Here is a 23610-nt window from a genome sequence, read left to right on the forward strand (position 1 = left end):
CAGACTTGAGAGGCACCCCTGCTCTCTTCTTCTCTTCCGCTTTTCAGTGGGCCAGTGTTGTCCTTCTACTCTATGGACTGACATGGTAGCTTGTGACCCTGCGTGACTGAGGGGGAGGCCAGATCAAAGGCGGAGGAGTAACCTTGGAAAAACATTTGGGCTGAGAATGGACGAGATGTCTGTCAGGGAGCCTTTCCTACTGGGCTTGCTAGTGCTCGGGCCTGAAGATCGGGTTACCACCCAAAAACGCTGACATGAAAGAGAGGGCGATACTAATCCACATACATAGGGTTATCGCTCTGTCCTCACACTCCACCGCCAATTAAGTATCCCTTCTTCCCTCAGCTCCTCATTCCGTAAAATCTATACAACTCTGTGTCGCCCCAAACTGCAAAGACCTAACACCCTCCCTAAACCCCCAAGCCTCCTTACCCAACCCTTCAACCCCCAAAACACTCAAGCGTCATCACAGAGGATTAACAGGAAACCCTGACACAACCCATTGTTGAGGAGGTAGAGGGGGCTTGGGTGGTTTTGCCACCCCGAGCGGGTCTATTTTTCTACTAGGGTTGTGATGCTTTCAGTGGAGGCTGGGGGAGTTCATGGTTTCAGCCTTCCTGCTGTACACACACAAACACTTCCACAACTTCTGCGTCCAACTATAGACAAGGTCTGTATAAGAGTTGTTCAGTAGCAATGAGATGGGGATAAGGATGGAGAAAGAGACTCGAGCAGGGTGCATTTGTAGGAGAGAGTGGACAAAAAGGAAGTGCTCAGAACGAGGATGGTGTACATGTGCATGTGTGTGGCGGGGGGGGGGGGGTGGTGGAGTGGGGGGGGTGTCAGTGCTGTAAATCTTGATGTCACTGACAGGAAGACTGTTGCGGACCATTACCATAAATCTGACAAACGCTAATTTGATGGGAGGCTGTATCTGTCTGGTAAGAGACCAGTCTAGACGGTCCTATTGAGGGGTCCTACAGCGTGGCCCTGTTTGTTTCCAGCACCATCTGGATGTGGCAGTAAGTGTCTGCTGCTATGGCTCACATACATACACAGACAAACAAAAACCAAGTACACAAAGTGCCACATTCAGGGGGCTTTGACCTTTATATTGTCTGAACAATACCATGAATTAATTTCTTTTACGACTGCATATCCAAGCATGGCCGTGGCCACAGGTTATCCCTATTAGTTCATGGACAACATTCCTTTAAAAGTAAAACTTTATCAGAGTATTAAAAAATTACTATAATGCAGAATATATTAGAACTAGCTAGCACCCCGACAGAATATTACAAATATGATTTTTCTTGGCATTAGCTCTCTTGATGTCTGATGATAACAAATTATGACAGAGGTAGCAGCACAAGCGGTCATCAAGATCCCATCACTAAGACCACATTCACAGCTGGTCAGGGCCTCTTTATGTGGATGTACTTCTTGAAAAAAATAAAGAGACACTTTAGTGTTTTGCTTAATAAAATGGTTACAGGTTCTCTAACCTGCACAGAACAAATCTCTAAATGAACTGATCCACGTTAGTGGAAAGAGCTTGTATAAATAAAGTGGCGACAAGGTGACTAAGTGGTTCACACTGTTGCCTCACAGCTAGAGGGTCTTGGGTCAGATGCCTGCTCATTGGAGGTCTTCTCAGTGTGAAGCTGTATATTCTATCAAATTAAAAGCATGCACAACCACCAAATTTATAGTAACCCGATGTGTGAAGTGAAACATTATAGCCTATTTGGTTTGGGAAAATGAAGCACAGAAGCTTGCTTTAATCATGTGTTTAGATCTTTGTTCCTTAGTTGGCACATTCTCCACGTCTGTGTGGGTTTTTCTCAATTTTCCCACCATCAAGACATTTACATTAGGAAGTTGTGACCAAGGCACTGGTTGAAAGAGCTGGAGTGGGTCCCCAAGTGCTGCACATGGCTGAAGAATTTGCAGTAAATACCACTTTATCAAATATGCTGGGTTTTCCCGAAAGGAAACCGATGCAACAGATCAATAAAACAACACCTCTAATATCATTAATTTATCATGTGTTATTTGTTTTAACAATAAAAAAATGAAACAGTTCTCTACATGAAAAAATGTAAATACTGGGTTCATGGAAGAAGCAGTCAAAACAAGCACACAAAAAGCTCTGGCACACTCAGAAGAAAGTCATGAAATATATTGTGGGCAAATTGCTAAATTGTTCTCTGCCCACAATATATTTCATGACTAACTGTATTCTGGGAGTGCCAGTCTTTTGTATGCATTACTAAAATAAAATATATCAGAGGATTGGGATCAATACCAGTGTGAGCCATGGCAGTCGCTAGCTTTGGCCACTTTGCCCCTACTAGCTAGTTCAAATTGGGCACATTCAGCAGGGTGATGTTAAAAAAATGTAAAGGATTTTATTCCAAGCAGCAGGTCCACTAGACTGAGGGGCCACATCTCTCTCCCCCCCTGACACATTTATCTGTCTGGAGCCTACCTTGCAGCCACTGTGTGTTTCTGGAAAAGTACATTAGGTAGAGAATGACGGGGCCAGCATTAAGGGGCCCACCCACAGGACTGTTTTCATGTTGCCCTCTTTTTGTAAAAGAAAGCAGGAGGCTGAGGTGGTGGCATGGCAGCTGCATTCACAGACAGAAGACACCTTTGCTCCATGGGACATCCGGAGGGTAGATATGGGGCCACAGAATTGAGGGGTGAAGGGGTACCACTGGGCGCCATTACGGTATATAAATCTTGTAATTGGGAAGGGTGATTAGGTTGGCTGCATTAGCATACAGCGGCGGCAAAAACTTTGGTTTCCTGGGCACAGTGTAGGGTAAAAAGATGTTTTTCCACACCCATATAGAGGATCAAAGCTTGAGGGGCCCCCTTTTGAAGGCCCTGAAACCAGTGTGCGAGAACCAAGGGGGGTGGGGGGCGCCCCATCTCATAGACATTAAAAGGGTGGATGGGGTGGATACTTGTCCCACTTACATCAGTTATAATGCATTTTCATATGGCATCTATCGATGACAAACTAAATTTTTGATAAAAACAAATCTTTGGGCCCCTGTTCTCCCTGGAACAAGTGTGGGAAAGTTTCGAGCTTAAGAACGTTGTCATTAAAAGTGAAAGACCCCTCCCCATCAACTATTGCTAGGCCCCTCTGAGACAAAAAAAAAGACCTGATGGGGACTAACCGAACAATAAATCTGTTTTTATACATTGTGCGGTAGCCAAGAATTAGGTTGATGAGTGGGGCTCACAAACGAAAAAAGCTTTTTCAATGCAAATAGATTCTAACAGCATATGGTTAATATTGGATTCTATAATGGAGTGAACTACTCCTCACATCCTGTCGTACAAACACAGCCGGTCCACAACGATCATCAACATTCCCGATGGCCCTGTTGAACACGTCAATGTGTACGGATTAAGAGGGAGGAAAAAAGAAAAGAAATTTTGGCTGTCAATGACAAACTATAGATGTGGAACGAAAAATCTCTCCATGGTCCTCTGTCCAAACCCTGAACTGGGATGGTAAAGATAGGCCTCCCGAGGCTTTTAAGACCAACAAAATGGAAAAACCATTAATAGAAGTGAACCATTAACAGTGATGTCAAGATGAGAACAGGGGGACATTTTCAGGAAGTGTCCAGACCCTTGAGTAATGTAAGATACTAAGGGAGTACCAAGTGGTTTCAGCAGCGTAAGCAGAAATTAGTCATAACACATCAAGGATCCTGGAAATGTGCCGATTACAAGAGCTGTGATGCTTGACATGTTCTTGTAAAGGATGGCCTTTGTCTCCCCATGCTTACTCAAATATGCAATCAGATCAATAAAAACATTGACTTGTTATCTTCTGTGTAATTAGACAAACGACAATGGCTAAATTTATAGAGACCAATGTGACTTTTAAGCTCCAAAAAAAAAAAAAAAGACTTCTAAAGCCCCTTTGACATATTACTCTAACCGTCTGTACAAATGTACACAGAGTCAGAATGGGGGAACAGATTGTTGCGATTCTGATCCACCAACAGAGGTATTAACAGCCCTACATTGATGTCTGTGTGAAAGGGGCCTCCAGAACAGAGAAGCAACTCCCTCAAAACACAGATGCCCTGGAATTTACACGTCACCCATCTGTTTCGGAGGCCTAAGATGCTGTATAAATGAAATGTGGAGGCAAGGCATCATAACATCATCAATAACACCCCCCCCCGAAACATCACATATTCTTTTCCGATTATTTCAGATAAAAATTTATGTATTTTTCATTGCTTTTCACCTGCTCCACCGTCTCCTGCAAAAAGAGTTCTCTGGTTCAAAAGGCCATGATGGCAACTGCCAAATTACAAACGAATACCATATGATTGGCATAAATGTCGTAAGTACACAGATAAAACAAATGAAACAGATGATCTCTGTCAGTGGCTTAACTGTGTGTGACATGTTGTAATCAGGAAAGTTGCGGTGTGCCCGCTACAAAACAGAAACACACACAACAGCCCTCTATTTCATCTGCCTCTCCATTACCTTATATAGTCATTAAAAATGCATTTCTCCATTATCTGCAATCACTTCACATCAGCTGATCATTTTGGCGTGACTATTTCTCAGTTGGCTCTAACAGAAGTGCCAGTGACAGGCCTATTTGCAAGACTGCATCAAGGGATTTTACCTATAGGCATGCAAAATGGTCTCTCAGTATTTTAAGTGTTTTTCACAACAATAAAACCATCTACTTTACACCTCCAGAGTACACATAGTTGGCTTTCATGGGATTTCTTTTCATGTTTTAATGGGGAAAGAGTGGCTGGTACCACCTCTCTCTCATAATGGAATTACACTAACACCCATATGCAGCGCACTATCTGGAATAATATCAATACTACTCCCAGTGGCGCAATTTATTTATGGAGGGTGTCTGACCTACATGCATTTTGCATAAAAGTATATGTGGAAGACAATCACTGTCGTTTGAAAAGCAACTTGGTATGATTTCACATGTAATGCTTTTCACATTAAACAGCTATTCCATGCTGTGTGCTTTTAATTGTACGAATCAACAAGACACACACAAAATAAAAGATAGGAGAACAAAATAAATGGTTTACAGGCTGTGGGAAAATCTATTTTTTCAGTGCAACAACAGAAAATGTGATACTGTTACACAACATTTGCTAATTTGCAACAGAAGAAATGGTGTGATAAAGCAAATTTGTAATATAAAAAGAAATCCCAGTCAAGGATGCGGTCGTCTCTGGGAAATCAGAGGTCATAACCCCTTAGATTGAACATGAATCTTTGGGACTTTGGGGCGTTTCGGCGCGTTTGTCAGAAGTTAACCAGACACATTGTTTTAACCTTTGCTGGAGGAGCCTCTGTCTCATTCCCAGGGGCTGGCTATGTAAAAGGGTCAATGACTTCAATAGGCCTTCATTAAGCACAGTTAGTGTCAACAGTTAATTATGCAAATGAGGAGACCCCTTATGTGGTTTGTGGGTCTCTGGCCTCCCCCTTTCATTGCAGCCTCACATACACAAAAAGATCTACTATGCAAACACACACACACTCCATATAGCACATATGTTCACTTACACACACTGTATTGCCTTTCATACTCTACTTTTCCTCCTCACTCATTTCTTGTCAGGAATCAGAAATGTGAGTGTTATGGTGCCGATACATAAATGGAGGCCAATGAGGCCCCTGAGGTCTCCAGTGGCTTTTCTTGCCATCAAAGAATCTCCGGAAGGTTCTTGCTGGGTGAGGCTGAAAGCCCACCAAGTTCTCCTCATCAAGACTGCGGAGTGGGGGGCATCGGTGCCCCCTCAAAAACAAAATGGAGAAAAAAAACTGCATCAAAACAGTCAATTAGGCAAAAATGCATGACAGCCAAATTCGAGCATTGTTTCTGTGATGGTAATGACAGGCCTTTCGCTCCTATGCCTCTTCCACACATCTGATGTCTGCGGCCCCCTGATTTTCAAAGGCTGGGAAGCCATCAGTAATTAATAATCACACGCCTTGGGCCCCTCAGTTGTGACTGGCATATTCTTTATAGGGTGAGCCTGAAAACCTCAAATCCAATTTCACTTACCACTTCTCACCCCATCTTCACCAGTTTGTGTCCATCTCTCTGAAAAAATGCCCTGATTTCCTGCTGTGGGGTTCAGGTACATTGTTTTTCCATCATTTAAGGGGCTCCTCTCCATTGTAGGGGAACTGTTATGGGTGCTAATTTTAACCAGCTCCCCCTTAACCCTTCATCTAAACCCGTTCACCTCTGACTAATTGTGCCACAGTTGGATTGTTTGGGGGGTTTAACAGGCAGCTAGATGCAAATGTCTACACGCAACATTTTTGGAATCATGTTCTTGTTTGTTATTTTATTTTCCTTCTTAAAGCACTTACGTAATAGCAAATCAGAACCAGACTTTGGCCTCCACTGGTCCACCCAAATGAGAGTTGGCTATGGGTGAAGGGCTCTATATGTCCAACGTGTGTTACGGGTGGTTTTTTTTGGATACAGAACATCCAGCACTAAACCCATAAACCTGCAGCAGTTTTGTCCTGGTTTATGGTTTTGATAGAGTGAGGGGTGACTTTTTAATTAAAGGTTTTTGAAAGTTTAAACAGCAAACATAATGGGTGAATAGTGTGGGACTCACAACATAAGGGCAATTATCATAAACTAAAGATATCTTGTGGCCAAACCAGACCATTGCGGACTGGCTGAGACTGTTGCCTGTCCTCAGTCCAACTGATAATGGTTATTACTTGTTGAAGAAACAACACAACATCAGCTCTTCCAACAGGCACAAATTAAAAACAACTGTAGAAAAAAACCTGCTGGTACAGCACCAGGGAACAAAAAGTATCAAGTAATGATCTGTAACCAAGTGTTTATGATAACTTTGTTTACCTGAATTCCTGAAATTGCTTGTTGACCTCTATAATTACATTACGGCAGAATGAATGATTGAAAAATGCTAAATGATGTCTACACCAATCTGTTTGTAAGCACCCACAAATTAGGTGAAAAATCACCACTTTGACCTCGTCACCATTATTTAATGTTTCATCTGATGTGTTGGCGTAAAACGGGTACACATCAAAGAGTGTGTCACTGTTCTATTATTCAAAGTACACACATGTGTAAAAGATGGTGCAGATAGAAAGGCTACGGGCTGAACCAGGAAAACGTGCGTAGGCTGCTACTATGCAAACTGTTAGACTAAATCCCACACAGGAAGCAGTTGACTAACACCAGCGGACTCCACATGTGTTTCCTACTTCAAAGAGGATGATAAATAACATATCTCCTCATACAAACCCATCTCCACTGAAGGATATAAAAAGCTCAGTTGTACACTGATATACCATAACAGCTCAGCAAATGACTTCAACAGCTATACGATTTTCTCTTAACAAGTATACAATCATGAGGCTTTATTTTATATTATTTAGAGTTTACAGTCAATTCTTCATTGAGGCTGTATCTGCATTATCCTGACACCTATTGGACAGCCAAACACTCTTACTGTCAGATTGAAATAATTATCCAAGCTCATTGAGAAATATCACTAAAAAGCATAGCTGCTCAGTTAGAGCTCTGGCCACAGCCACTTTGTAATTCATGTCAATTCAGTAGACGGGTGAGAGTATAAACAACATGAAAGATCTACCGCAGTTGACTGAGTGACATGAATTGAATCTTATCCATTATAATATAATAACTCATTGTGGAATTGCCATCTGTTTATGATAAAGTAAATAAATAAATAAAAGAGGGGGCAGATCAACACCATCTGACAGCGCAACAGCCTGCTGTGATCCAGCGAGAACATGAGACAAGGACTCTACATGATTACTGACGAAATCATACTTTTACCGGAAGAAGCGATAGACACCAATGAGAAAGGCACATGTGCACACACATATACAGAGAGTAAGAGCCAAGGCTGATGGACAGATGTGCATCTGGAATTATTGCGCAAAGGAGCTTTCATAAATGACTGAGTACAGAGGGAAATATTTACTTAGTCAAAGACAGAAAAGAACAGACTGAGGACAACTGTGCCATGATCTATCACAGGCTACTTGTGACACTACACAGCATCATCTGATTCAGAGAGAGTCTAAACCTTTCCTGAAGCCTGTGTCCCCAGAGACAGCGAGCGAGAGAGCATCAGCTGGAACAAGCATAGCAGAAAATCATAAATGATTCGAAACTGGTGCTAAGTAGGGACAGAGACTGATTATCAGCTTAGATATTTGTCATTTGTCATGTAATCTGTATCAGAATATCTTTATAAAGCAGTCGATTAAGGTGTTTTTTTTTTTACACCCAGTAATGTACCAGAAGTGAGTAAAGTCTGTCAAATTTGATTTAACAGTTTCCTTTTTCATTCACTTTACTTTCATTTCACTTTAGTGAAAGCTAGAAGAGATCTTGAGACACTTTGGTGTTCATCCAAAAAATATATGCTTTAGGAGGTATTTTACTAATGTGTTTATTTATTCATTTTATTTTTTTAGTATGTTCAAAGTTTACACTTTAATCAACTTTCCATTGACAGATGTTAATTCAAAGGGAGTTTGTACTGCTGTGAGACAGCTGAAATACATTCAGGTACTGTGTAACCAGTCTATAAAGAGACTCAAGCAAGACTTGCCGAGCCACTGAAGCAGAGTACCTGCAACACGCTACAGTCTCCCATGGAGCAGAAGTGGGCTCAGGGAATACTTGTCGGAATATAAACCCCCAAAAAGCTCAACACTCACAAGTGGACACATCTGGAACAGAACAGAGAAGAAGTAACAGAAAGGAAAAAGTACCCAACTTGGTCACAAATGTTATGGAGATAATCTCATATATTGTAGATATAAAAATGAACAGTTGTTAACACAGGGAAGCTTCTATTTCATCAGCGCGAACATGTCCTTCACTTTCCCAAACAAAGCTTTATACTCACAGGAAGCAATAACAAATGATATCATGTCATTTCAGTTCTTCCACTGCAGTTGTATGATGACGTGATACTGAAATCCACTACATTAAAAAAATGTATTAAATGATGCAACTGCTTCACGACTTGAAATTTTGATACTGTCAGAAAGAGAAGAACATCTGATGGACATAAAATATGTTCTTTCTTTATTTTATTAAGAATTATAACAACTCAGTATCAACAAGCACATAAATCTAAATACTTGTTTTTGAACAGGACAGTGATATCTGAGATTCCCTCGCCTTGCAGATGGAGAGAAAAAAGGCATAACAATGACCTAATCATCTTTGTCCTGCAGAACTTAGACAGAGTTATGACCAAATACTTCCAGTGAGTAATCATCAATGAAGCAGACAGTTTTGAAACGTTTCATATGCTTTTGGCCTCTTTTAACAGATAGCAGGGAAAAAAATATCTGCACACAACAAACAAGCCAGAACAAAAAACAGAGATCTATAGACAAAAATCCTTTCAAATGTGCACGTCTTTGATGCGGCTTTTACATATTGTCTCATATACCACAAAAATCCACCACTTATAGTGTACACTTAACTGCCTAGAGAATGTCCATACATACACTTATGATCAAGCTAGTTAATGCCTCTGAAAACAAACCGCAGTTTAAGCATGTGATGTCAAATATTTATCAAAAGACAAGGAATTTCCTTTGCTGTGGTAAGAAACCAGACTTGACCTTTTCAATACAGAAAGTATATGACTTGTTTTGCATTACCCATACTGAGCCACTATTCTTATAGTATCAAGACAGATACATACTCAGAATGACCCTATACAGGTAATAGCAAATGTAACCAACAGTGTTTAGTTTAGTTGAGTTTAGTGTGCAGTCTTTTATACAACCATTACAACAAGTTATCCACGTAGTCATAATATCACATTCTATCATTTCATAACAATAGAAAAAAACTCTTAATCAAGCTTGATATTATCTGGCCCAAAGCCTTTGCTTTTTGCATCTACTCTTGTAAACAAGAGACCTCATTGATGCACTTCTATCATTAGTGAAAGTAAACACAAACCATTTGTGCCGATACTCAAGGCAGAAGCAGCTAAACCAGCAAAAATCATAATTTTAAATAATCAATATAAAACATAAAAGTATATTAATGTCGTTTGTGAGACACTATCTTTTGTTTTGAGTGACTGAAGAAGGTACCTTCATGGCTTGAGCTGATGACCTGATCTGTAACTACATGGCTCCACCCAGAGGACACATTAGTGAATTTATGAGCAAAAGCTTACAACAGACATCAACTCGTATGCAGTGAGCTTTTAAAAATCTTGGAAAATGAACCTAGGACAACTTGTATCGTCGCATGTTTTAAAAAGTTTTCACTTCCATAGCTCATGGATTCAGATTGCACCATCCACGGGAAAAAAACAGGATTTAGGTTAAATTTTCTTTGAGCTAATAAGGAAAAAAAAGCAAGTTGCTCTTGCTGGATACAGACTGGATGACTGACATTAAATTATTAATATTATGATGGTGGATCTCAAATCTATACACTCCCTTCTTTATTCGGTTCCTGGCAAAATAAAATGATAACCTATGATCGGAGTTTGAGATTATTTTTAGCTAAATGTCTCTGGTAGGTTGTTCTGTTTTGTTTTGTTTTTTACAATAATTTAAGTCCAAATTTGGCTTTTGTAATATTCCTTTGTGCCCTAAACTGTGTATAGTGGCATAATTAGACAACTGATGAACTAGGAATATATGAGGCTCCCCCGGTGAGAAATCTGGAACCTAAATGTACATTTCTGTTCAGTATGACCAACAACTACTCTGTATAGACAGATTGGGTGTATTTTTTCTAAATGAAAGCAGCATAGCATCCTGTTTAATCACTTCAAGAGAGACTCTTAAAGACTTGTTTTTATGTGACTGCCTGTGGTTTTGTGCATTGCTCTAATATCAACAATAAAATGCTCTGCAAGCCGTCTGCCTTTCAATGTGAGAAAAACCTTGGCGCATGGGTCTCAAAAGCAGCAGTGACTCGGCTATCATCCGTGTCTTCTATTAACTGTAACTGCCTCATACAAACCAGCATGCCACGATGACTACAACAATGCTACAAGGTCTTATATATGATTTGTTTGTGGATTAGCTACCAGAAAGTTTGAATCCTTTTTCCACCATTGATTCCAATTTCCCCTGTGCTTGTGCCTAACTTGATGAGATCAAAATGAAAAGCTGAAGTTTCACTTGAATACAGTAACTAGTGTGCTTTAGACAACATTCTCAACCAGTCTTGAGTGACAGATGTGATTAAAACCTTACAGACTTTGATTGTCAACAGTGCCTGCTCAATCAATCAAATTTTATTTATAAAGCCCAAAATCACAAATCAGAATTTGCCTCAAGAGGCTTTTCAATTCCGACACAATACAACAGCTTCTACCATTCCATAAGGGTGAGAAAAACTTCCTAAAAACAAAAAAAACAGGCAGAAACCTCTGATAGAGTCAAATTGGTGGGGTCCTCCCAGGATGGACAGACATGCAGGACACGGTGCAAGAATAGAACAAACCAACTCAATCACAGAAGATAAAACAAGCTGAAAATTCAGGATGCCAAAAACTATTTGTTAATAGAAGGTTACAAATGTAGGGAAAGGATCCTGGTGTTGAGCAGCTGTAGAGGTTGCCAGCTGGGTCTCAGGCAAACATCCTCGTTTCCTCCCAGGACTCTCAGCTGGTGGCCTGAGAGTTATCTCCCTTGCTCAAATTCTCTCTGCAATGTCTCTTCAATAACAACAGAGGGCACCATTACCCTTTCTTCAAACGAGCAGCCCATTCAAACACACACAGCATGTTCAGACACATTCCCTCCTCACATTGTCACTGGTATAAAGCTCTTCCTAGGTGGATGTAAAAGCAGAGACTCTTGGGAACTGTTGATTTCCATGTGACCAAATACACAGAACCCTGTAGCCAACGCCACTGGAATGAAACTGGGGATCAGAGTTTAGTAGTTGGATGCCACACTGTACCACCAGCGACAGGAGCAGCGCCCCTATCCAAGTAGGACCCCCTACACTATGGATTTAACACTGTCAAGTCAACCTCTGTGAGATCACAACGAACAGCTGAAATTAAAAGTAATAATGTGAATACAAATTTTTTTTTTAAATATTATTTTCTTTTCAGGAATTATTTCAGATTATGTTCTTTTTCTCTGTAAATCCGAAAACAAGTGCCACTTATTAAAGATGATCAATTGAAATACAGAATCTCCTGTTCAATGTTTTAACACTGTTCACAAATACGCTAAATGAATGGTTGGAAAATGTGGGAATGAAGCGATTTTGTTTCTCTGGTACAACAGAGCCAATTTAGTTGCCTGTATTTAGCAAGAATGGATGGCTAATTTATGCTGCTGAAAATTGGAGCTCTCAGGAATAGTAATTGGAGCATAATTTGCACCAGTTCCTCTCTTGTCATAATTAGGAGCCCCTCAGAGAGTGTGTTGAGTAGCTGCTGACTGTCACAGCGGAGCAACAGGTGGAGAACTCTAACAAGCATTATTCACACGAAGTCTCTATTAGGACGGATGCTTCTCAGCAAGATATTTGCAACAAGAATCCTGCAGCAATCAAGATTATAACATCTCCCATGTTCCAAAAGGTGTCAATGTGTTTATAGTGCTATGACAACCATCCCAAATAAATTCATTTAAATGCTGTAGTGTCCAGGTTTTTCTCTGCTAGTAAAAAAGTAGAGTAAATTTACGTATTTTGTCTTCCATTTATATTTAGCATTCTTGTGCTGTTCCAGACCGCAGTCATATCAAAATATTTAATATTTAGTGTATTTTGGTCTTGCTAAACCAAAAATGGACAATAATCCCTAAATGAATGACAAGAAATTATTGAGCAATCTTCCATCTTTGATTTAACTCTTGTGCCTATAGATGTTGCAAAAACAGAAAACCCTCTGAAATAATATTTACTGGAAGAGAGAAGAGACATTTTTATCATCAGATGATATATTTACTGTCTGAATAGAACAATCGAATCAAGCTGTTTACAAGATTTAATCCTAAAAGGACACTGGGTGAACTGACGGCTACGCTGCATATTTCCTGAGTCACAAAACAGCGGGAAACTGGTTTAACAAAACTTCTATACTAACATCTGTTTCCCTTTCTTTTCAGTTTTTAAGCTACTTCTCAGGGAAAACTTAAAGGACATTGTTTTGAGGGGAAATTCCCATTGCTGCATTGGTCATAGTTTGTGACAAAAAGGTTAGTGAGTCGCGGCAGTTTGGATAAACTAACAGTAACAGTCAGCAGGTACAAAAGCTTTCTCCAATCAGTACAATATGATGTGTGGTCGAGACATCTCTGCAGAGCTGCAATATTTAACTGAAGAGGATATTTGACACACAATTTTCCCAAAATATTGCACCTTCCTGTGATTAGAAAATTAAAGCATGCTAAATTGCGATTTCAACAAATTTTTAATGAGTTAAATTTGCAGCCCTAACATGATATATGTATATCATACATATGTGTGTGTATATATATATGTGTGTATGTGTATATGTGTGTATATATACACATAGACACATATACATATATACTATACATTTATATAAAGATATATATACATCTCTATCTATCTATATACACACATATATACACACACATATATACATACATATATACACACACATACATATATATACACACATATACATATATACATACATATATACATATATACACACATATATATACACATATATATATACACATATATACACATATACACATATATACACATATATATACACATATATATACATATATATACATATATATACACATATATACATATATACATATATATACATATATATACATATATATACACACACATATATACACACACACATATATACATATACATATATATACATATACACATATATATACATACATATACATACATATATATACATACATATATATACATATACATATATATATACATATATACATATACATATATATATACATACATACATATATATATACATATACATATATACATATACATATACATATATACATATATACATATATACATATACACATATATACATATACACATATACATATATATATATATATATATATATATACATATATATATATATATATATATATATATATATATATATATATATATATATATATATTAGCTCATTGTGCATTCTAATAGTTACACCACCAGCAACAATAAATCCAATCCACTTGGTTTGAGGACTAACAATAACTGGGAGCAAAGAGAAGAATAGTAAAAAGGAATAGGGCCCCTGGCTTGGATTACAAAAGGAATCTGCAACCCACTCATGTATTTCAATGTCTACTGGATAAGCATATTACAATATGCTTCAGGCCCTGAGCTCAGCGTGAAGATAGGTCATGTCATATCAGGGGTACAAAGACTATTGTATGGCAGAAAGACGCTTTCAGGCGTCTCACAACAAAAGCTTACAGGGAGAGGTTTCAGATTCAAGGGTATGGGTGAGAGAGGCCTCTGAAATGTAGGCCAACAGCACATATTTACCCAGTGAATGAAGTGATACAAGATTGGGTTTTTTTGTGATAAAGCTACATCGAATTGAAATTTGACATTCAAAATGCCTCTGTAGTACCTTCAATGTGAGCTTTGCGATAGAAGGGTTAGGTTAACCCTAACCCTAACCCTTCACACATTTATATAGTGGCTGAGAGTATTAACAAGATTACATTTAACAGCCATAAAGTTGGCAAGTGTCTTTTTTTTTTCCCAGAGAAGCAACTTCCTAACAACAAGGTTGTGTGTCGTTTCCTGTAGTTGTAAAAACCATGAAGTTTGACTCATAACAAACTGCTCAATAATTGTCCCTCCCTGTTTCTCTCCTTGTTTCATAACCTGGTACTTCTCCCATTTTTGAAGCTATATCTCATAACACCTGGCTTCCCCTCATGAACTTAATCAATTTTCTCTATCGAATAATGCTGATATTCCCTCTCGTTATGTTTCAACTCACTGAATTTAATGCACTGATTGTTCGGAGTCCACTGAAAAAGAGTTGCACCTCTGAGAACAATCATTTCACAGACTTGACAACCTCTACAGGACGACCGCATAAAGTCGATAATACATAAAACTACTTCAAGTTCCTGGTACAAGGTACACAAAGGGCAAATGTGGCATCGCCCCGCTCTGACTGCAAATACATCTACAACAGGAAGTTATTCTTTGTTGTTTCCCAAACAACCACAGACAAATTCCTTCCCAAAATGTCCTTGACGCAACAAAGCAAACCAGTGAGGACTGGCAGTCGGGTTTAAGGAAACAGTCTTCGATAGCGGGTGGGTGACCCTTGTTGATCTCTCAATCGCCATCCCACCAGGTCCTGATGTTATTTTGAAGTGCGAGGTATTCATGGCCATGGGCGGGTCAATGGCTGCTCCCATCCTGCTTTTGAAAAAGGACGGAAGCAGGTTGGAAATATACTCTGTTCACACACTGTGAGAAAAGAGTTTCATTTACTTTTCCAAAATGTTACGATTGAATAATAAAAAATAAAAATGTATGGTTTCCAAAGTGGTTGTCATTTTATCTGATCTCAGTGGAACTACCTTCTAGCAATAATCAAACAGTTCTAAAAGACTTAAAAAACAGAATTTTTTAACTTCACATTGTTACGTAACGGTTCACACAAGCTACAGTTCATGCTATTCTATCATTAGCGTGATTAAGTCTTAAGAGATGAGTGGATTACTTTCAGTGCTGCAGACAGGTGATAAATATATCTGTTGCTGAAAACACGATGACATTTCTGGTCCCCTGATAAACAAAGATTCAAAGGCAGCTGCCAGAATTTCCTCTAAAAACTGATTTAAGAATTTCCCTCAAATTTGAGCTCAAATTATTTTTTTCCCAGTAAAGCTGTAGTAAAACTATTTATTCGTGTTTAAAGCTTCCTATTTTCATTACATGTCCACAAACAGCTTTCACGTACTTAGTGTTTTAATTACTTCGACAGAAGTTGATTAGGTTCCTGGTTAAGTTGTCTGGTACCATCAGAGACATACAAGGATTCACCTAACAATTCATATACAAGGAGGCAATAAATTCAGGACAAATATAAATGTGATGAGCTTTTTTAAAAAGGTACACAGGAGGCAGCATAGCCAGCGGATAGAGAAGGTAAAGTATGACCTAAAGAGAGCAGAGCACGTCAGGATTGTGTTTCTAGGCATCAGAAATGAAGAAGCCTTTGCTACAAGAGGTGAAACATCTTCGAGAAAACTGAAACAGTCCAGTTTGCAATGGCACATCACTTGATGACACATGACCTGGATGCCGGATTTTTTTTAAGCACGTTAATAATAAGAAAAATACAGGCAACTAAAAATCTTATCCAAACTTCATCAGTTAACTGATGACCAGGATTAATGCAAATTTAGTCAGTCTGATACACACAACACAAGAATGGGGGGCAAAATGAGTCCCAGAATTTCTGCGGCTAAAAAAACAAAAGCCTTCCCTTGACCCCTGTGGTCACTTTGACACCGATGTCTTTGCATCAATGAACATGTTTCCACATGAGGTGATATATCTAATGCTGGCCAGTTTGTTGCTATTTTCTACTGTATTAATGGCTTCCATTTCCTGGAAAAAACAACTTAATCAAAGTAAAACTTATTGTGTCCTCTGCTTTCAAGAGGTAAGGTGAGGAGCAACATGCAAGCAAGCAGGATGTTTCCACCGTCAAATAGCAATCCTGTTAAGTATTGACCAAAATAATTCTGATGAGGATTTCTGCTGTAATGAAGCAGCTCTACTGCTTTCTGGCATCCTTTCTATAAGACGTGGAAGAGAAAACTAGATGTCAAATGGTGTTTGTCAAAGAATAAAAAAGGACAGCTGCCTAAATAAAAATGTACACTGCAATAATACCGATTATCATACTTTGTAATGAAACAAGCTCTTATTCCAAGCTCATTAATCTTCCATTTCTGGCCTGTGACTAGCATCATTATTGCTTCATCAGTTCAAAACATGCACCCTTTAATGATCACAGACGATATATGAAGATGAATAATGAGTCCCCCTTCCTTCGAGTGAACAACAATAAATCAAAGATATCCCAGTCATAGACTGCCCATATTTTTCAAATCCCAGCATGCACATCACAAATGAAACTGTTCACAGTAGATTTCACCTTAGAGCTCAGAGCGCACGCTGGTCAATCATTTGTATTTTCCCTCTTTGGACACTCACAAAGGATCTTTTTGAACTTTGAAAGCCATTTGGCAACATGATGCAATTTTCTTTTCAAGATCCAGCAGGCATGGCAACACTACCAAGGGTGTTACTAAGTTATGAACAAGGATCAACTAGTTCGCTTCTGTTTTAACTCTGATCAAATGAAAGTCTTTCATCAGGCTCCACATCAGATTGATAATTGATTTTAAAAACAAATGGTCAAAGGACCAGATAAATAACACTCTGTTATTAACTGTTTGTTAATAATTCAACATCGACGTCAAGTCGTGCCTCTCTGTGTCTCACGTTCATATTAAGACTGAGGAATCAAAGAACGACAAAAGCAACTGTGACTTTACGCTGCAGCTCCATTAAAATGAACAATCAAAGCCGTAAGGGATTCACAGTGTCTGAGAAAAGCCACAAGCTTGATTTCTACCACGGTGATATCAACCCTAAAGGCCAGCTAAAAAAAAAAAGGGGGGGGGAGTCTGGGAATTGCAATTCTGTCTTTCAAGTAACATCAACAAGGGAAAGAAACAGTGGCAGACAGAAGATGGCTGCTCATTGTTGATAAGTGAAACAAACATTTATCAGGCCACTGGCAACAGGAAATCAGCAAACCCTATGTAGTGATACACTCTGAGTCAAAATATCCTGTTTGCCCACGAAGGCCTCTGCCATGAATTTGACAAATGAGACAATAACAAGAGTGACATCACGAGGGTGTCATATATCAACGAGCACTTATCACTAAAAGAGTAAAAAAAATATCAAATCTAAATGTATTCCAATGCAATTTATTTGAATCACATGTATTTATCATTTGTCATGTAACAATGCAAGCCCAGCAAACAGTTTCAGTTTACTTGAGTTAAGTGAACAAAACAGCAAACTAACAAAATATAGGTTGCATTCATCTCAAGAGTTTCCCTGTTTATGGGCTTGAAATTATTCTGCTCAAGGGTTTCAGGGCAAAAAACAACTTTTAGCCAAAGTATGGGGTCACGAATCTAAACTACTTCAAACTGGACACTGCAACAAGTGTGAGGTAGATAAAGTCAGTCTTTTTTCAACCAATTCTGCATGGAGCTGGTGCCGCAGCATCTGTACAGTCAGAGATCTAAGATTCTACAGTCTGCAACTTTGCATTCGACTCATTGTGCATTTTCGCTTGAAATAGGTCACTCTGAGCATGTCCACTCCATCTGGTTTCTTTCCAAATTAAGCACTACGCAGCCTTGAGAACCTTTATGTGAAAGATGTGGGCCGGGAGCAGCGAAATCAGTGAAGCAGCCATTTTCCAGTCCATTAAAAACATAATGAGGTGACCACGAAGTGCCTAATACGATCACTTAAACCTTAATGGTTAAGGTATCGCACATAAACTTCTAAAGCTCAAAAGACCTGAAGCTCTTTATCCACTCCACATAGTCACCAATACATGGATCCCTTAATATGGTATCTGCTTGGCAGTTTAACCAAATCAAACTCCCATCTTGCACTAAAGATACGGTCTCATTTATGTTGGGTTGTTGAAATATAAACGTAAGAAGTTTGAGGGAAGCTCCTGCATCGCTAGAACTAATCCTAGTTGCTTTGTTAGTTTTTTGTAACACATTTTTTGATATCACATCAATTATTGAAAGATATCTTTTGTAATTGTATGCACAAACGAAGCTGTTAATAACGAAAGATTTTCGAATGATTCTGAATATGTTGCAACAGCCATCAAGGAGACTGAACATGTTCTTGAGGCACTTGAAACCATCACACAACTTTCAACAGAGTAACTTATAATGAACCTTTGAAATCCATTAACTAGCGAGGACACACAAACAACATTTTGTCAAACTGCTTTATTTCAAAGCTCCTAACTGTACATGTCAACATTGCTAAAGAGTCGATCAAAACAAATTGTTTTATTTCAGTTTATCTAAGTGTAACTACCCATCTTGCAATAAAAAGCGAGAAAACTATTTTCATTCAACAATTTTCTCCCTAGCAGCATTGTTTTAAACCCCCAATAATGTTTTTGTGGCTCTGTTAGTCCATTTTATGTTCATACAATAACATCATGAACAATCTGTTTGATTTGAGTGACTTTCTTCCATCTTAGTGTAAAATCTGAATCCCAAATGAACATTTTAACTCAGTAAACACTTGATTTTAATCATTCAAGAACATAACATTTAAAAAAGGTGTATGATCACTGTAGGGTCTCATATATTCCCTGTATATTGATTTATTTGTGGTGGTCAAACACTTCATCTCTTTCTCTCTCTCTCTCTCTCTCAACATTAAGAAGAGGGTTAGCATTAACTCTCACTAGGACATTGTTATATCGGACAAGCCCATCAGCTCATTTCCATTTTAATATTAATGGCTTTGACGGTCATACATAATCTAGCGTGAAGTGACTCTCCAGAATGGTAGCAATATCACAAGTTGGTTCCAAGCTGGGTGACACGAAAACTTCCTTTGACCCAACAGTGAGATGGTCAGTGATATGTCTGGCATTGTCCTACGGTCATAACTGTTTCCAGTGGTGGCCAAAGTGCCCAACGGCAGTATTTGAGTCAAAGTATGCACACTCCTGGTCAAATATTACTCTACCACAAGAGAAAGTTGCAGACAGAGACAAATGCTTTACTAAAATTCTAATGTATTAAAATGTGAAAAGCTGCTAATGCTGCAAGGTCAGACAACTTAATACATAATGTTTAACTTAAGAGGAGTTCCTGCTGGCAGAGGTGTAGTTTGTGGTAAACACGGAAAACAACTAGAGAAAAATTAACCATTTTTGAAATCTCAAACATATATTTGAGGGATATGGTCAAAAGTGGTGCTCTGTTTTCACTGCTGCCTTCAGGGAGATGCTTGTCTGAAGGCTGACACCGAGAGGATGAGGAGGAGCTTCTTTCCTCAGGCCATCCACATCCTCAACAAACAATTACTTTTTTCTCTTAACTGCACACTGCACATACAATTCACTTTATATTTATATATTTCTTACTTTTTCGTGCATTTGCTTTTTTTATACGGTTGTTTTGTAGTGTGTAATCATCCGGAGGAGAGACACACCATACATTTCACTGAACGTCTTACAATGTATGATGTGTATGTGACAAATAAAGCTGATTTGATTCAAAGGTGGATTTGTCTCTGGATTCTTGTTTGACACACGGATGCATCAGGTTTCACAGAGCTAGATGGTATATTTCAGTTTTTCAATCAAACACATTGATTTCTCCTGTAAGGAAAAGTGACAACATTTATAGAAATGTGGCAGAGTCAAAAGAAAAAGAAATGTATTGAAGTGACAGACATAAGCCCCCCCCCAAAAAAATACTCAAGTACAGACATTTGAAACATGTTAAGTACAGTACTCTTGACAAATCTAGTTTGTTACCATCTGCCACTGATTGTTCCATTTATGATGACAGCTGAAGAAGCAGGGCTCATTTTCTGAAGTGCAACAGATCCATAAGAGATTGTCAAATTACAACTGATACCAAACAGCATCTATAATGGACTTGCTGTTCATCATTGTTGTTAGAACTGTCTTTCATCAGAATCAACCAAAGCCATGAACAGTTACACATCAGTTACTTCTACCGACATTAATTCTCAAAGGACAAAAAAAAAAACAAAACACTGATCCATTTGTGCTCCCTTCACTTAAAGTGATTATAAATTGTGCATCCAAAAAAAGCTTACTGTTAAACTGTTCCAAAATAAGGTTCCACTGCTGATAGTCACCGAAAAAGCTTAATCAACCTAGTCAGGCAATAACAGGCCACCTGACAATGTACAACATGAGTCATCAGCAGTGGTTAAAATACAACTGGAGGATGTCACACAAAACAAAACATCACCAAGACAACAATTTGCCTTGACTTATCTTTTAAATTCAAATTATGTACACTGAATTACAAACACGTCAGGTAAACATCACAACATGGATAATTAAAAATTGATTTTCCTTACACACCATCACAACTTCAATCATTTTTCAATATTTCTTCCTGGAAGTGAACCACTAACCAAGCCAGTTGCTAGGAGCTGAAGAGAAATATCTCATCTATCTTTATTCCGAGGCAGCTTATTCTCTGTAGATTTGTTTTATATCTCACAGTACTGACATCCTCTTGTTCCACCTTAATGTTATGTTAACACCCACTCAAATGAAACAGAGCATACTCTCCCTTCAGTGACCAAGCAACAGTGAAGCGGCAGCCACACTGTTGGTCAGTGTCTGTTTCAAAACACGGGGAAAAATTAACCCTGCTGAAACTAACCGTATTCAATCCAGCATGCACACAACACAACACAACACAACACAAAACAGCACAACACAACACGTCCCCTCCAACACAAACAGACAGCAGCATGTCTGAATATTCTTACCGTATAAAGCCCAATCCTGCACAAAGCTAGGGAGAGCTGCATGTGCTCCGACATTGTGCTCAGCAACAAGCGTAACCCGCGGCAACAAACAAGCCAAGCCTCCAGAGTAAGTGAATGGATGGAGGAGGATCAGGAGTAGCTGAACATAATAGTGTCAGGTCAACAACGTGAGTCCAGCCCTTCAGTCTCACTGTTACAAACCCATATTTATAAGTCACAGCGGGTTGAAATCCAGGTTTAGCAGAGGCGTTGTTTTATGGACGAGCTGATTGAAGGTTGTCTTGCATTTACTCCCAATATTCATTCATTGAAAGATAAAGATATAAATATATATATAATTGCCACAAGGATCAGCAGACAGACACAAGCAAGATTAGTTTGAGAGGATCTCTCTCCACAGAGATTAAGGGCTCAGTGACAACTAGGAATCCAGAATAAGACTGCAAATTGGATTAGTCACCACCACACACCCACACACTATGTCCATACTGTATGCACAGATTTATATACATAAAAACATTGCTTTCAAGGAATGGAGGAGGATGAAGGGATCGACCACGAGAGCCTGCAGTGGTTGTGGGGATTTCAGTCACTTGTGGGACACTTTGTTGGTAGTCTGTCTGTTCAGGCAGAATTGTGAGTCATGTAGAAGTAGCTTGTTTTTGCCAGCTGTCTTTCTTTGCCCCTGCAACCACTTGCAGAAATCATCATATGCACTATTCAACTGTAATAAAAATACTGCTGAAAATACTTCAGCAGAAAATAACATAGAATTCAATCTGATTAAAGCTTTATAGATTGCTTTCTGTCTCGATGTTACAGTGATATCTATTACGTCACAGCAAGAGCAATTTCGATTTCGTATATACACATCAATTCATTAATTTTTATCTTTTTTAATAAATTAGAATCAGAAAATACATTATTGTAAATGGTACTAAATAGAGAAATGTGGAGGGTCACAATCATTGTTTTCCTGGGATGCACAATAATATCGGTGTGTCATCTCTATCAGACAGGTTTGGCTCAAATCTCTTCATATTTGCTCATAATTAATTGTTTATGATGAGAAAAAATTTGTGTTAATTTAAACAAATCAAAGGGTTACCTCTGCATTCCACACTGTTATTGTTTTTCAGTATGTGCAAAATGTGAATGACATTTTTTAGAGTTAATCAACATTGGAAAACAGCTAAATCAGTCGTAAATATATTGGCATATCAGATATCATCAAAAAATGCAATATCGTCCATCCTTACAGCTTTCTCACAAAAGCGGTGGTGGTTCTTGAACTAGGACTGTCAAAAATTATCTGTAACTTGGCACGATTGATTGTCACCAGTCTGAGCTCTCACCAGGTTTGAGCTGAACCATTGTGTCACTGATAGAAGGTGTTGAAAAGTGTACAACAGAACCCACACCTAGCAGAGCTGCCTCTATAGCTGTGTCCCATCCGTGGCTGTCGTGGAATGGTGGGTAATCTATTAACTTTAGACGCACATGATCATTTGAGACTACAGAGACCAAGTCCAGTATCCCTAGAGTTATATGACTCCAAACAAACAAATCTATATGACGAAGGATTTCAATGGCTCACAGAGGTGGGCCTGGGACCCCATACAACACGTGTTCATCATTCATTATTATTGTATGTTTTGTATACATATCTATATACATACAATTGTGTGTATATGTATGTATATGTGTGTGTGTGTGTGTGTGTGTGTGTGTGTGTGTATTGTATTGTATTGTATTGTATGTATTACCATAAACACTGTGAGGAGGAGGGGAGGACGAGAAGAGAGAAGGGACAAGTGGGATACGTCATAGGTCAAATATTTTTTTGGTTCCTGCCGTAAATTATTAAGGTTCTGAATTCTTGAATATGTTTTTGTTGA

At 38.7% G+C, this 23610-nt stretch overlaps 1 protein-coding gene across 5 annotated transcripts in view; it reads right to left on the reverse strand.

The window, feature by feature from the left end:
* Positions 1-23610, reverse strand: part of arl15a (ADP-ribosylation factor-like 15a) — a 110022-nt gene that overhangs the window by 79379 nt on the left and 7033 nt on the right. For 4 of the 5 annotated variants that reach the window (XR_015116519.1, XM_086206624.1, XM_086206626.1 and 1 more), the window contains exon 1: positions 21713-22069. The exons of the other annotated variant lie outside the window; for it this stretch is intronic. Coding sequence is in view for 3 of the 4 variants with exons in the window: in XM_086206624.1 (XP_086062750.1) it covers positions 21713-21766 (54 nt within the window). In the remaining variant the exon portion in view is untranslated. Of the gene's footprint in view, positions 1-21712; positions 22070-23610 lie in introns of those variants that run through there. 5 annotated transcript variants of the gene reach the window in all.

This window comes from Aulostomus chinensis, chromosome 6 (genome assembly GCF_037954235.1).
Source record: "Aulostomus chinensis isolate RoL2024-O1b breed Wild chromosome 6, RoL_Achi_v1.0, whole genome shotgun sequence".
NCBI lineage: Eukaryota > Metazoa > Chordata > Actinopteri > Syngnathiformes > Aulostomidae > Aulostomus > Aulostomus chinensis.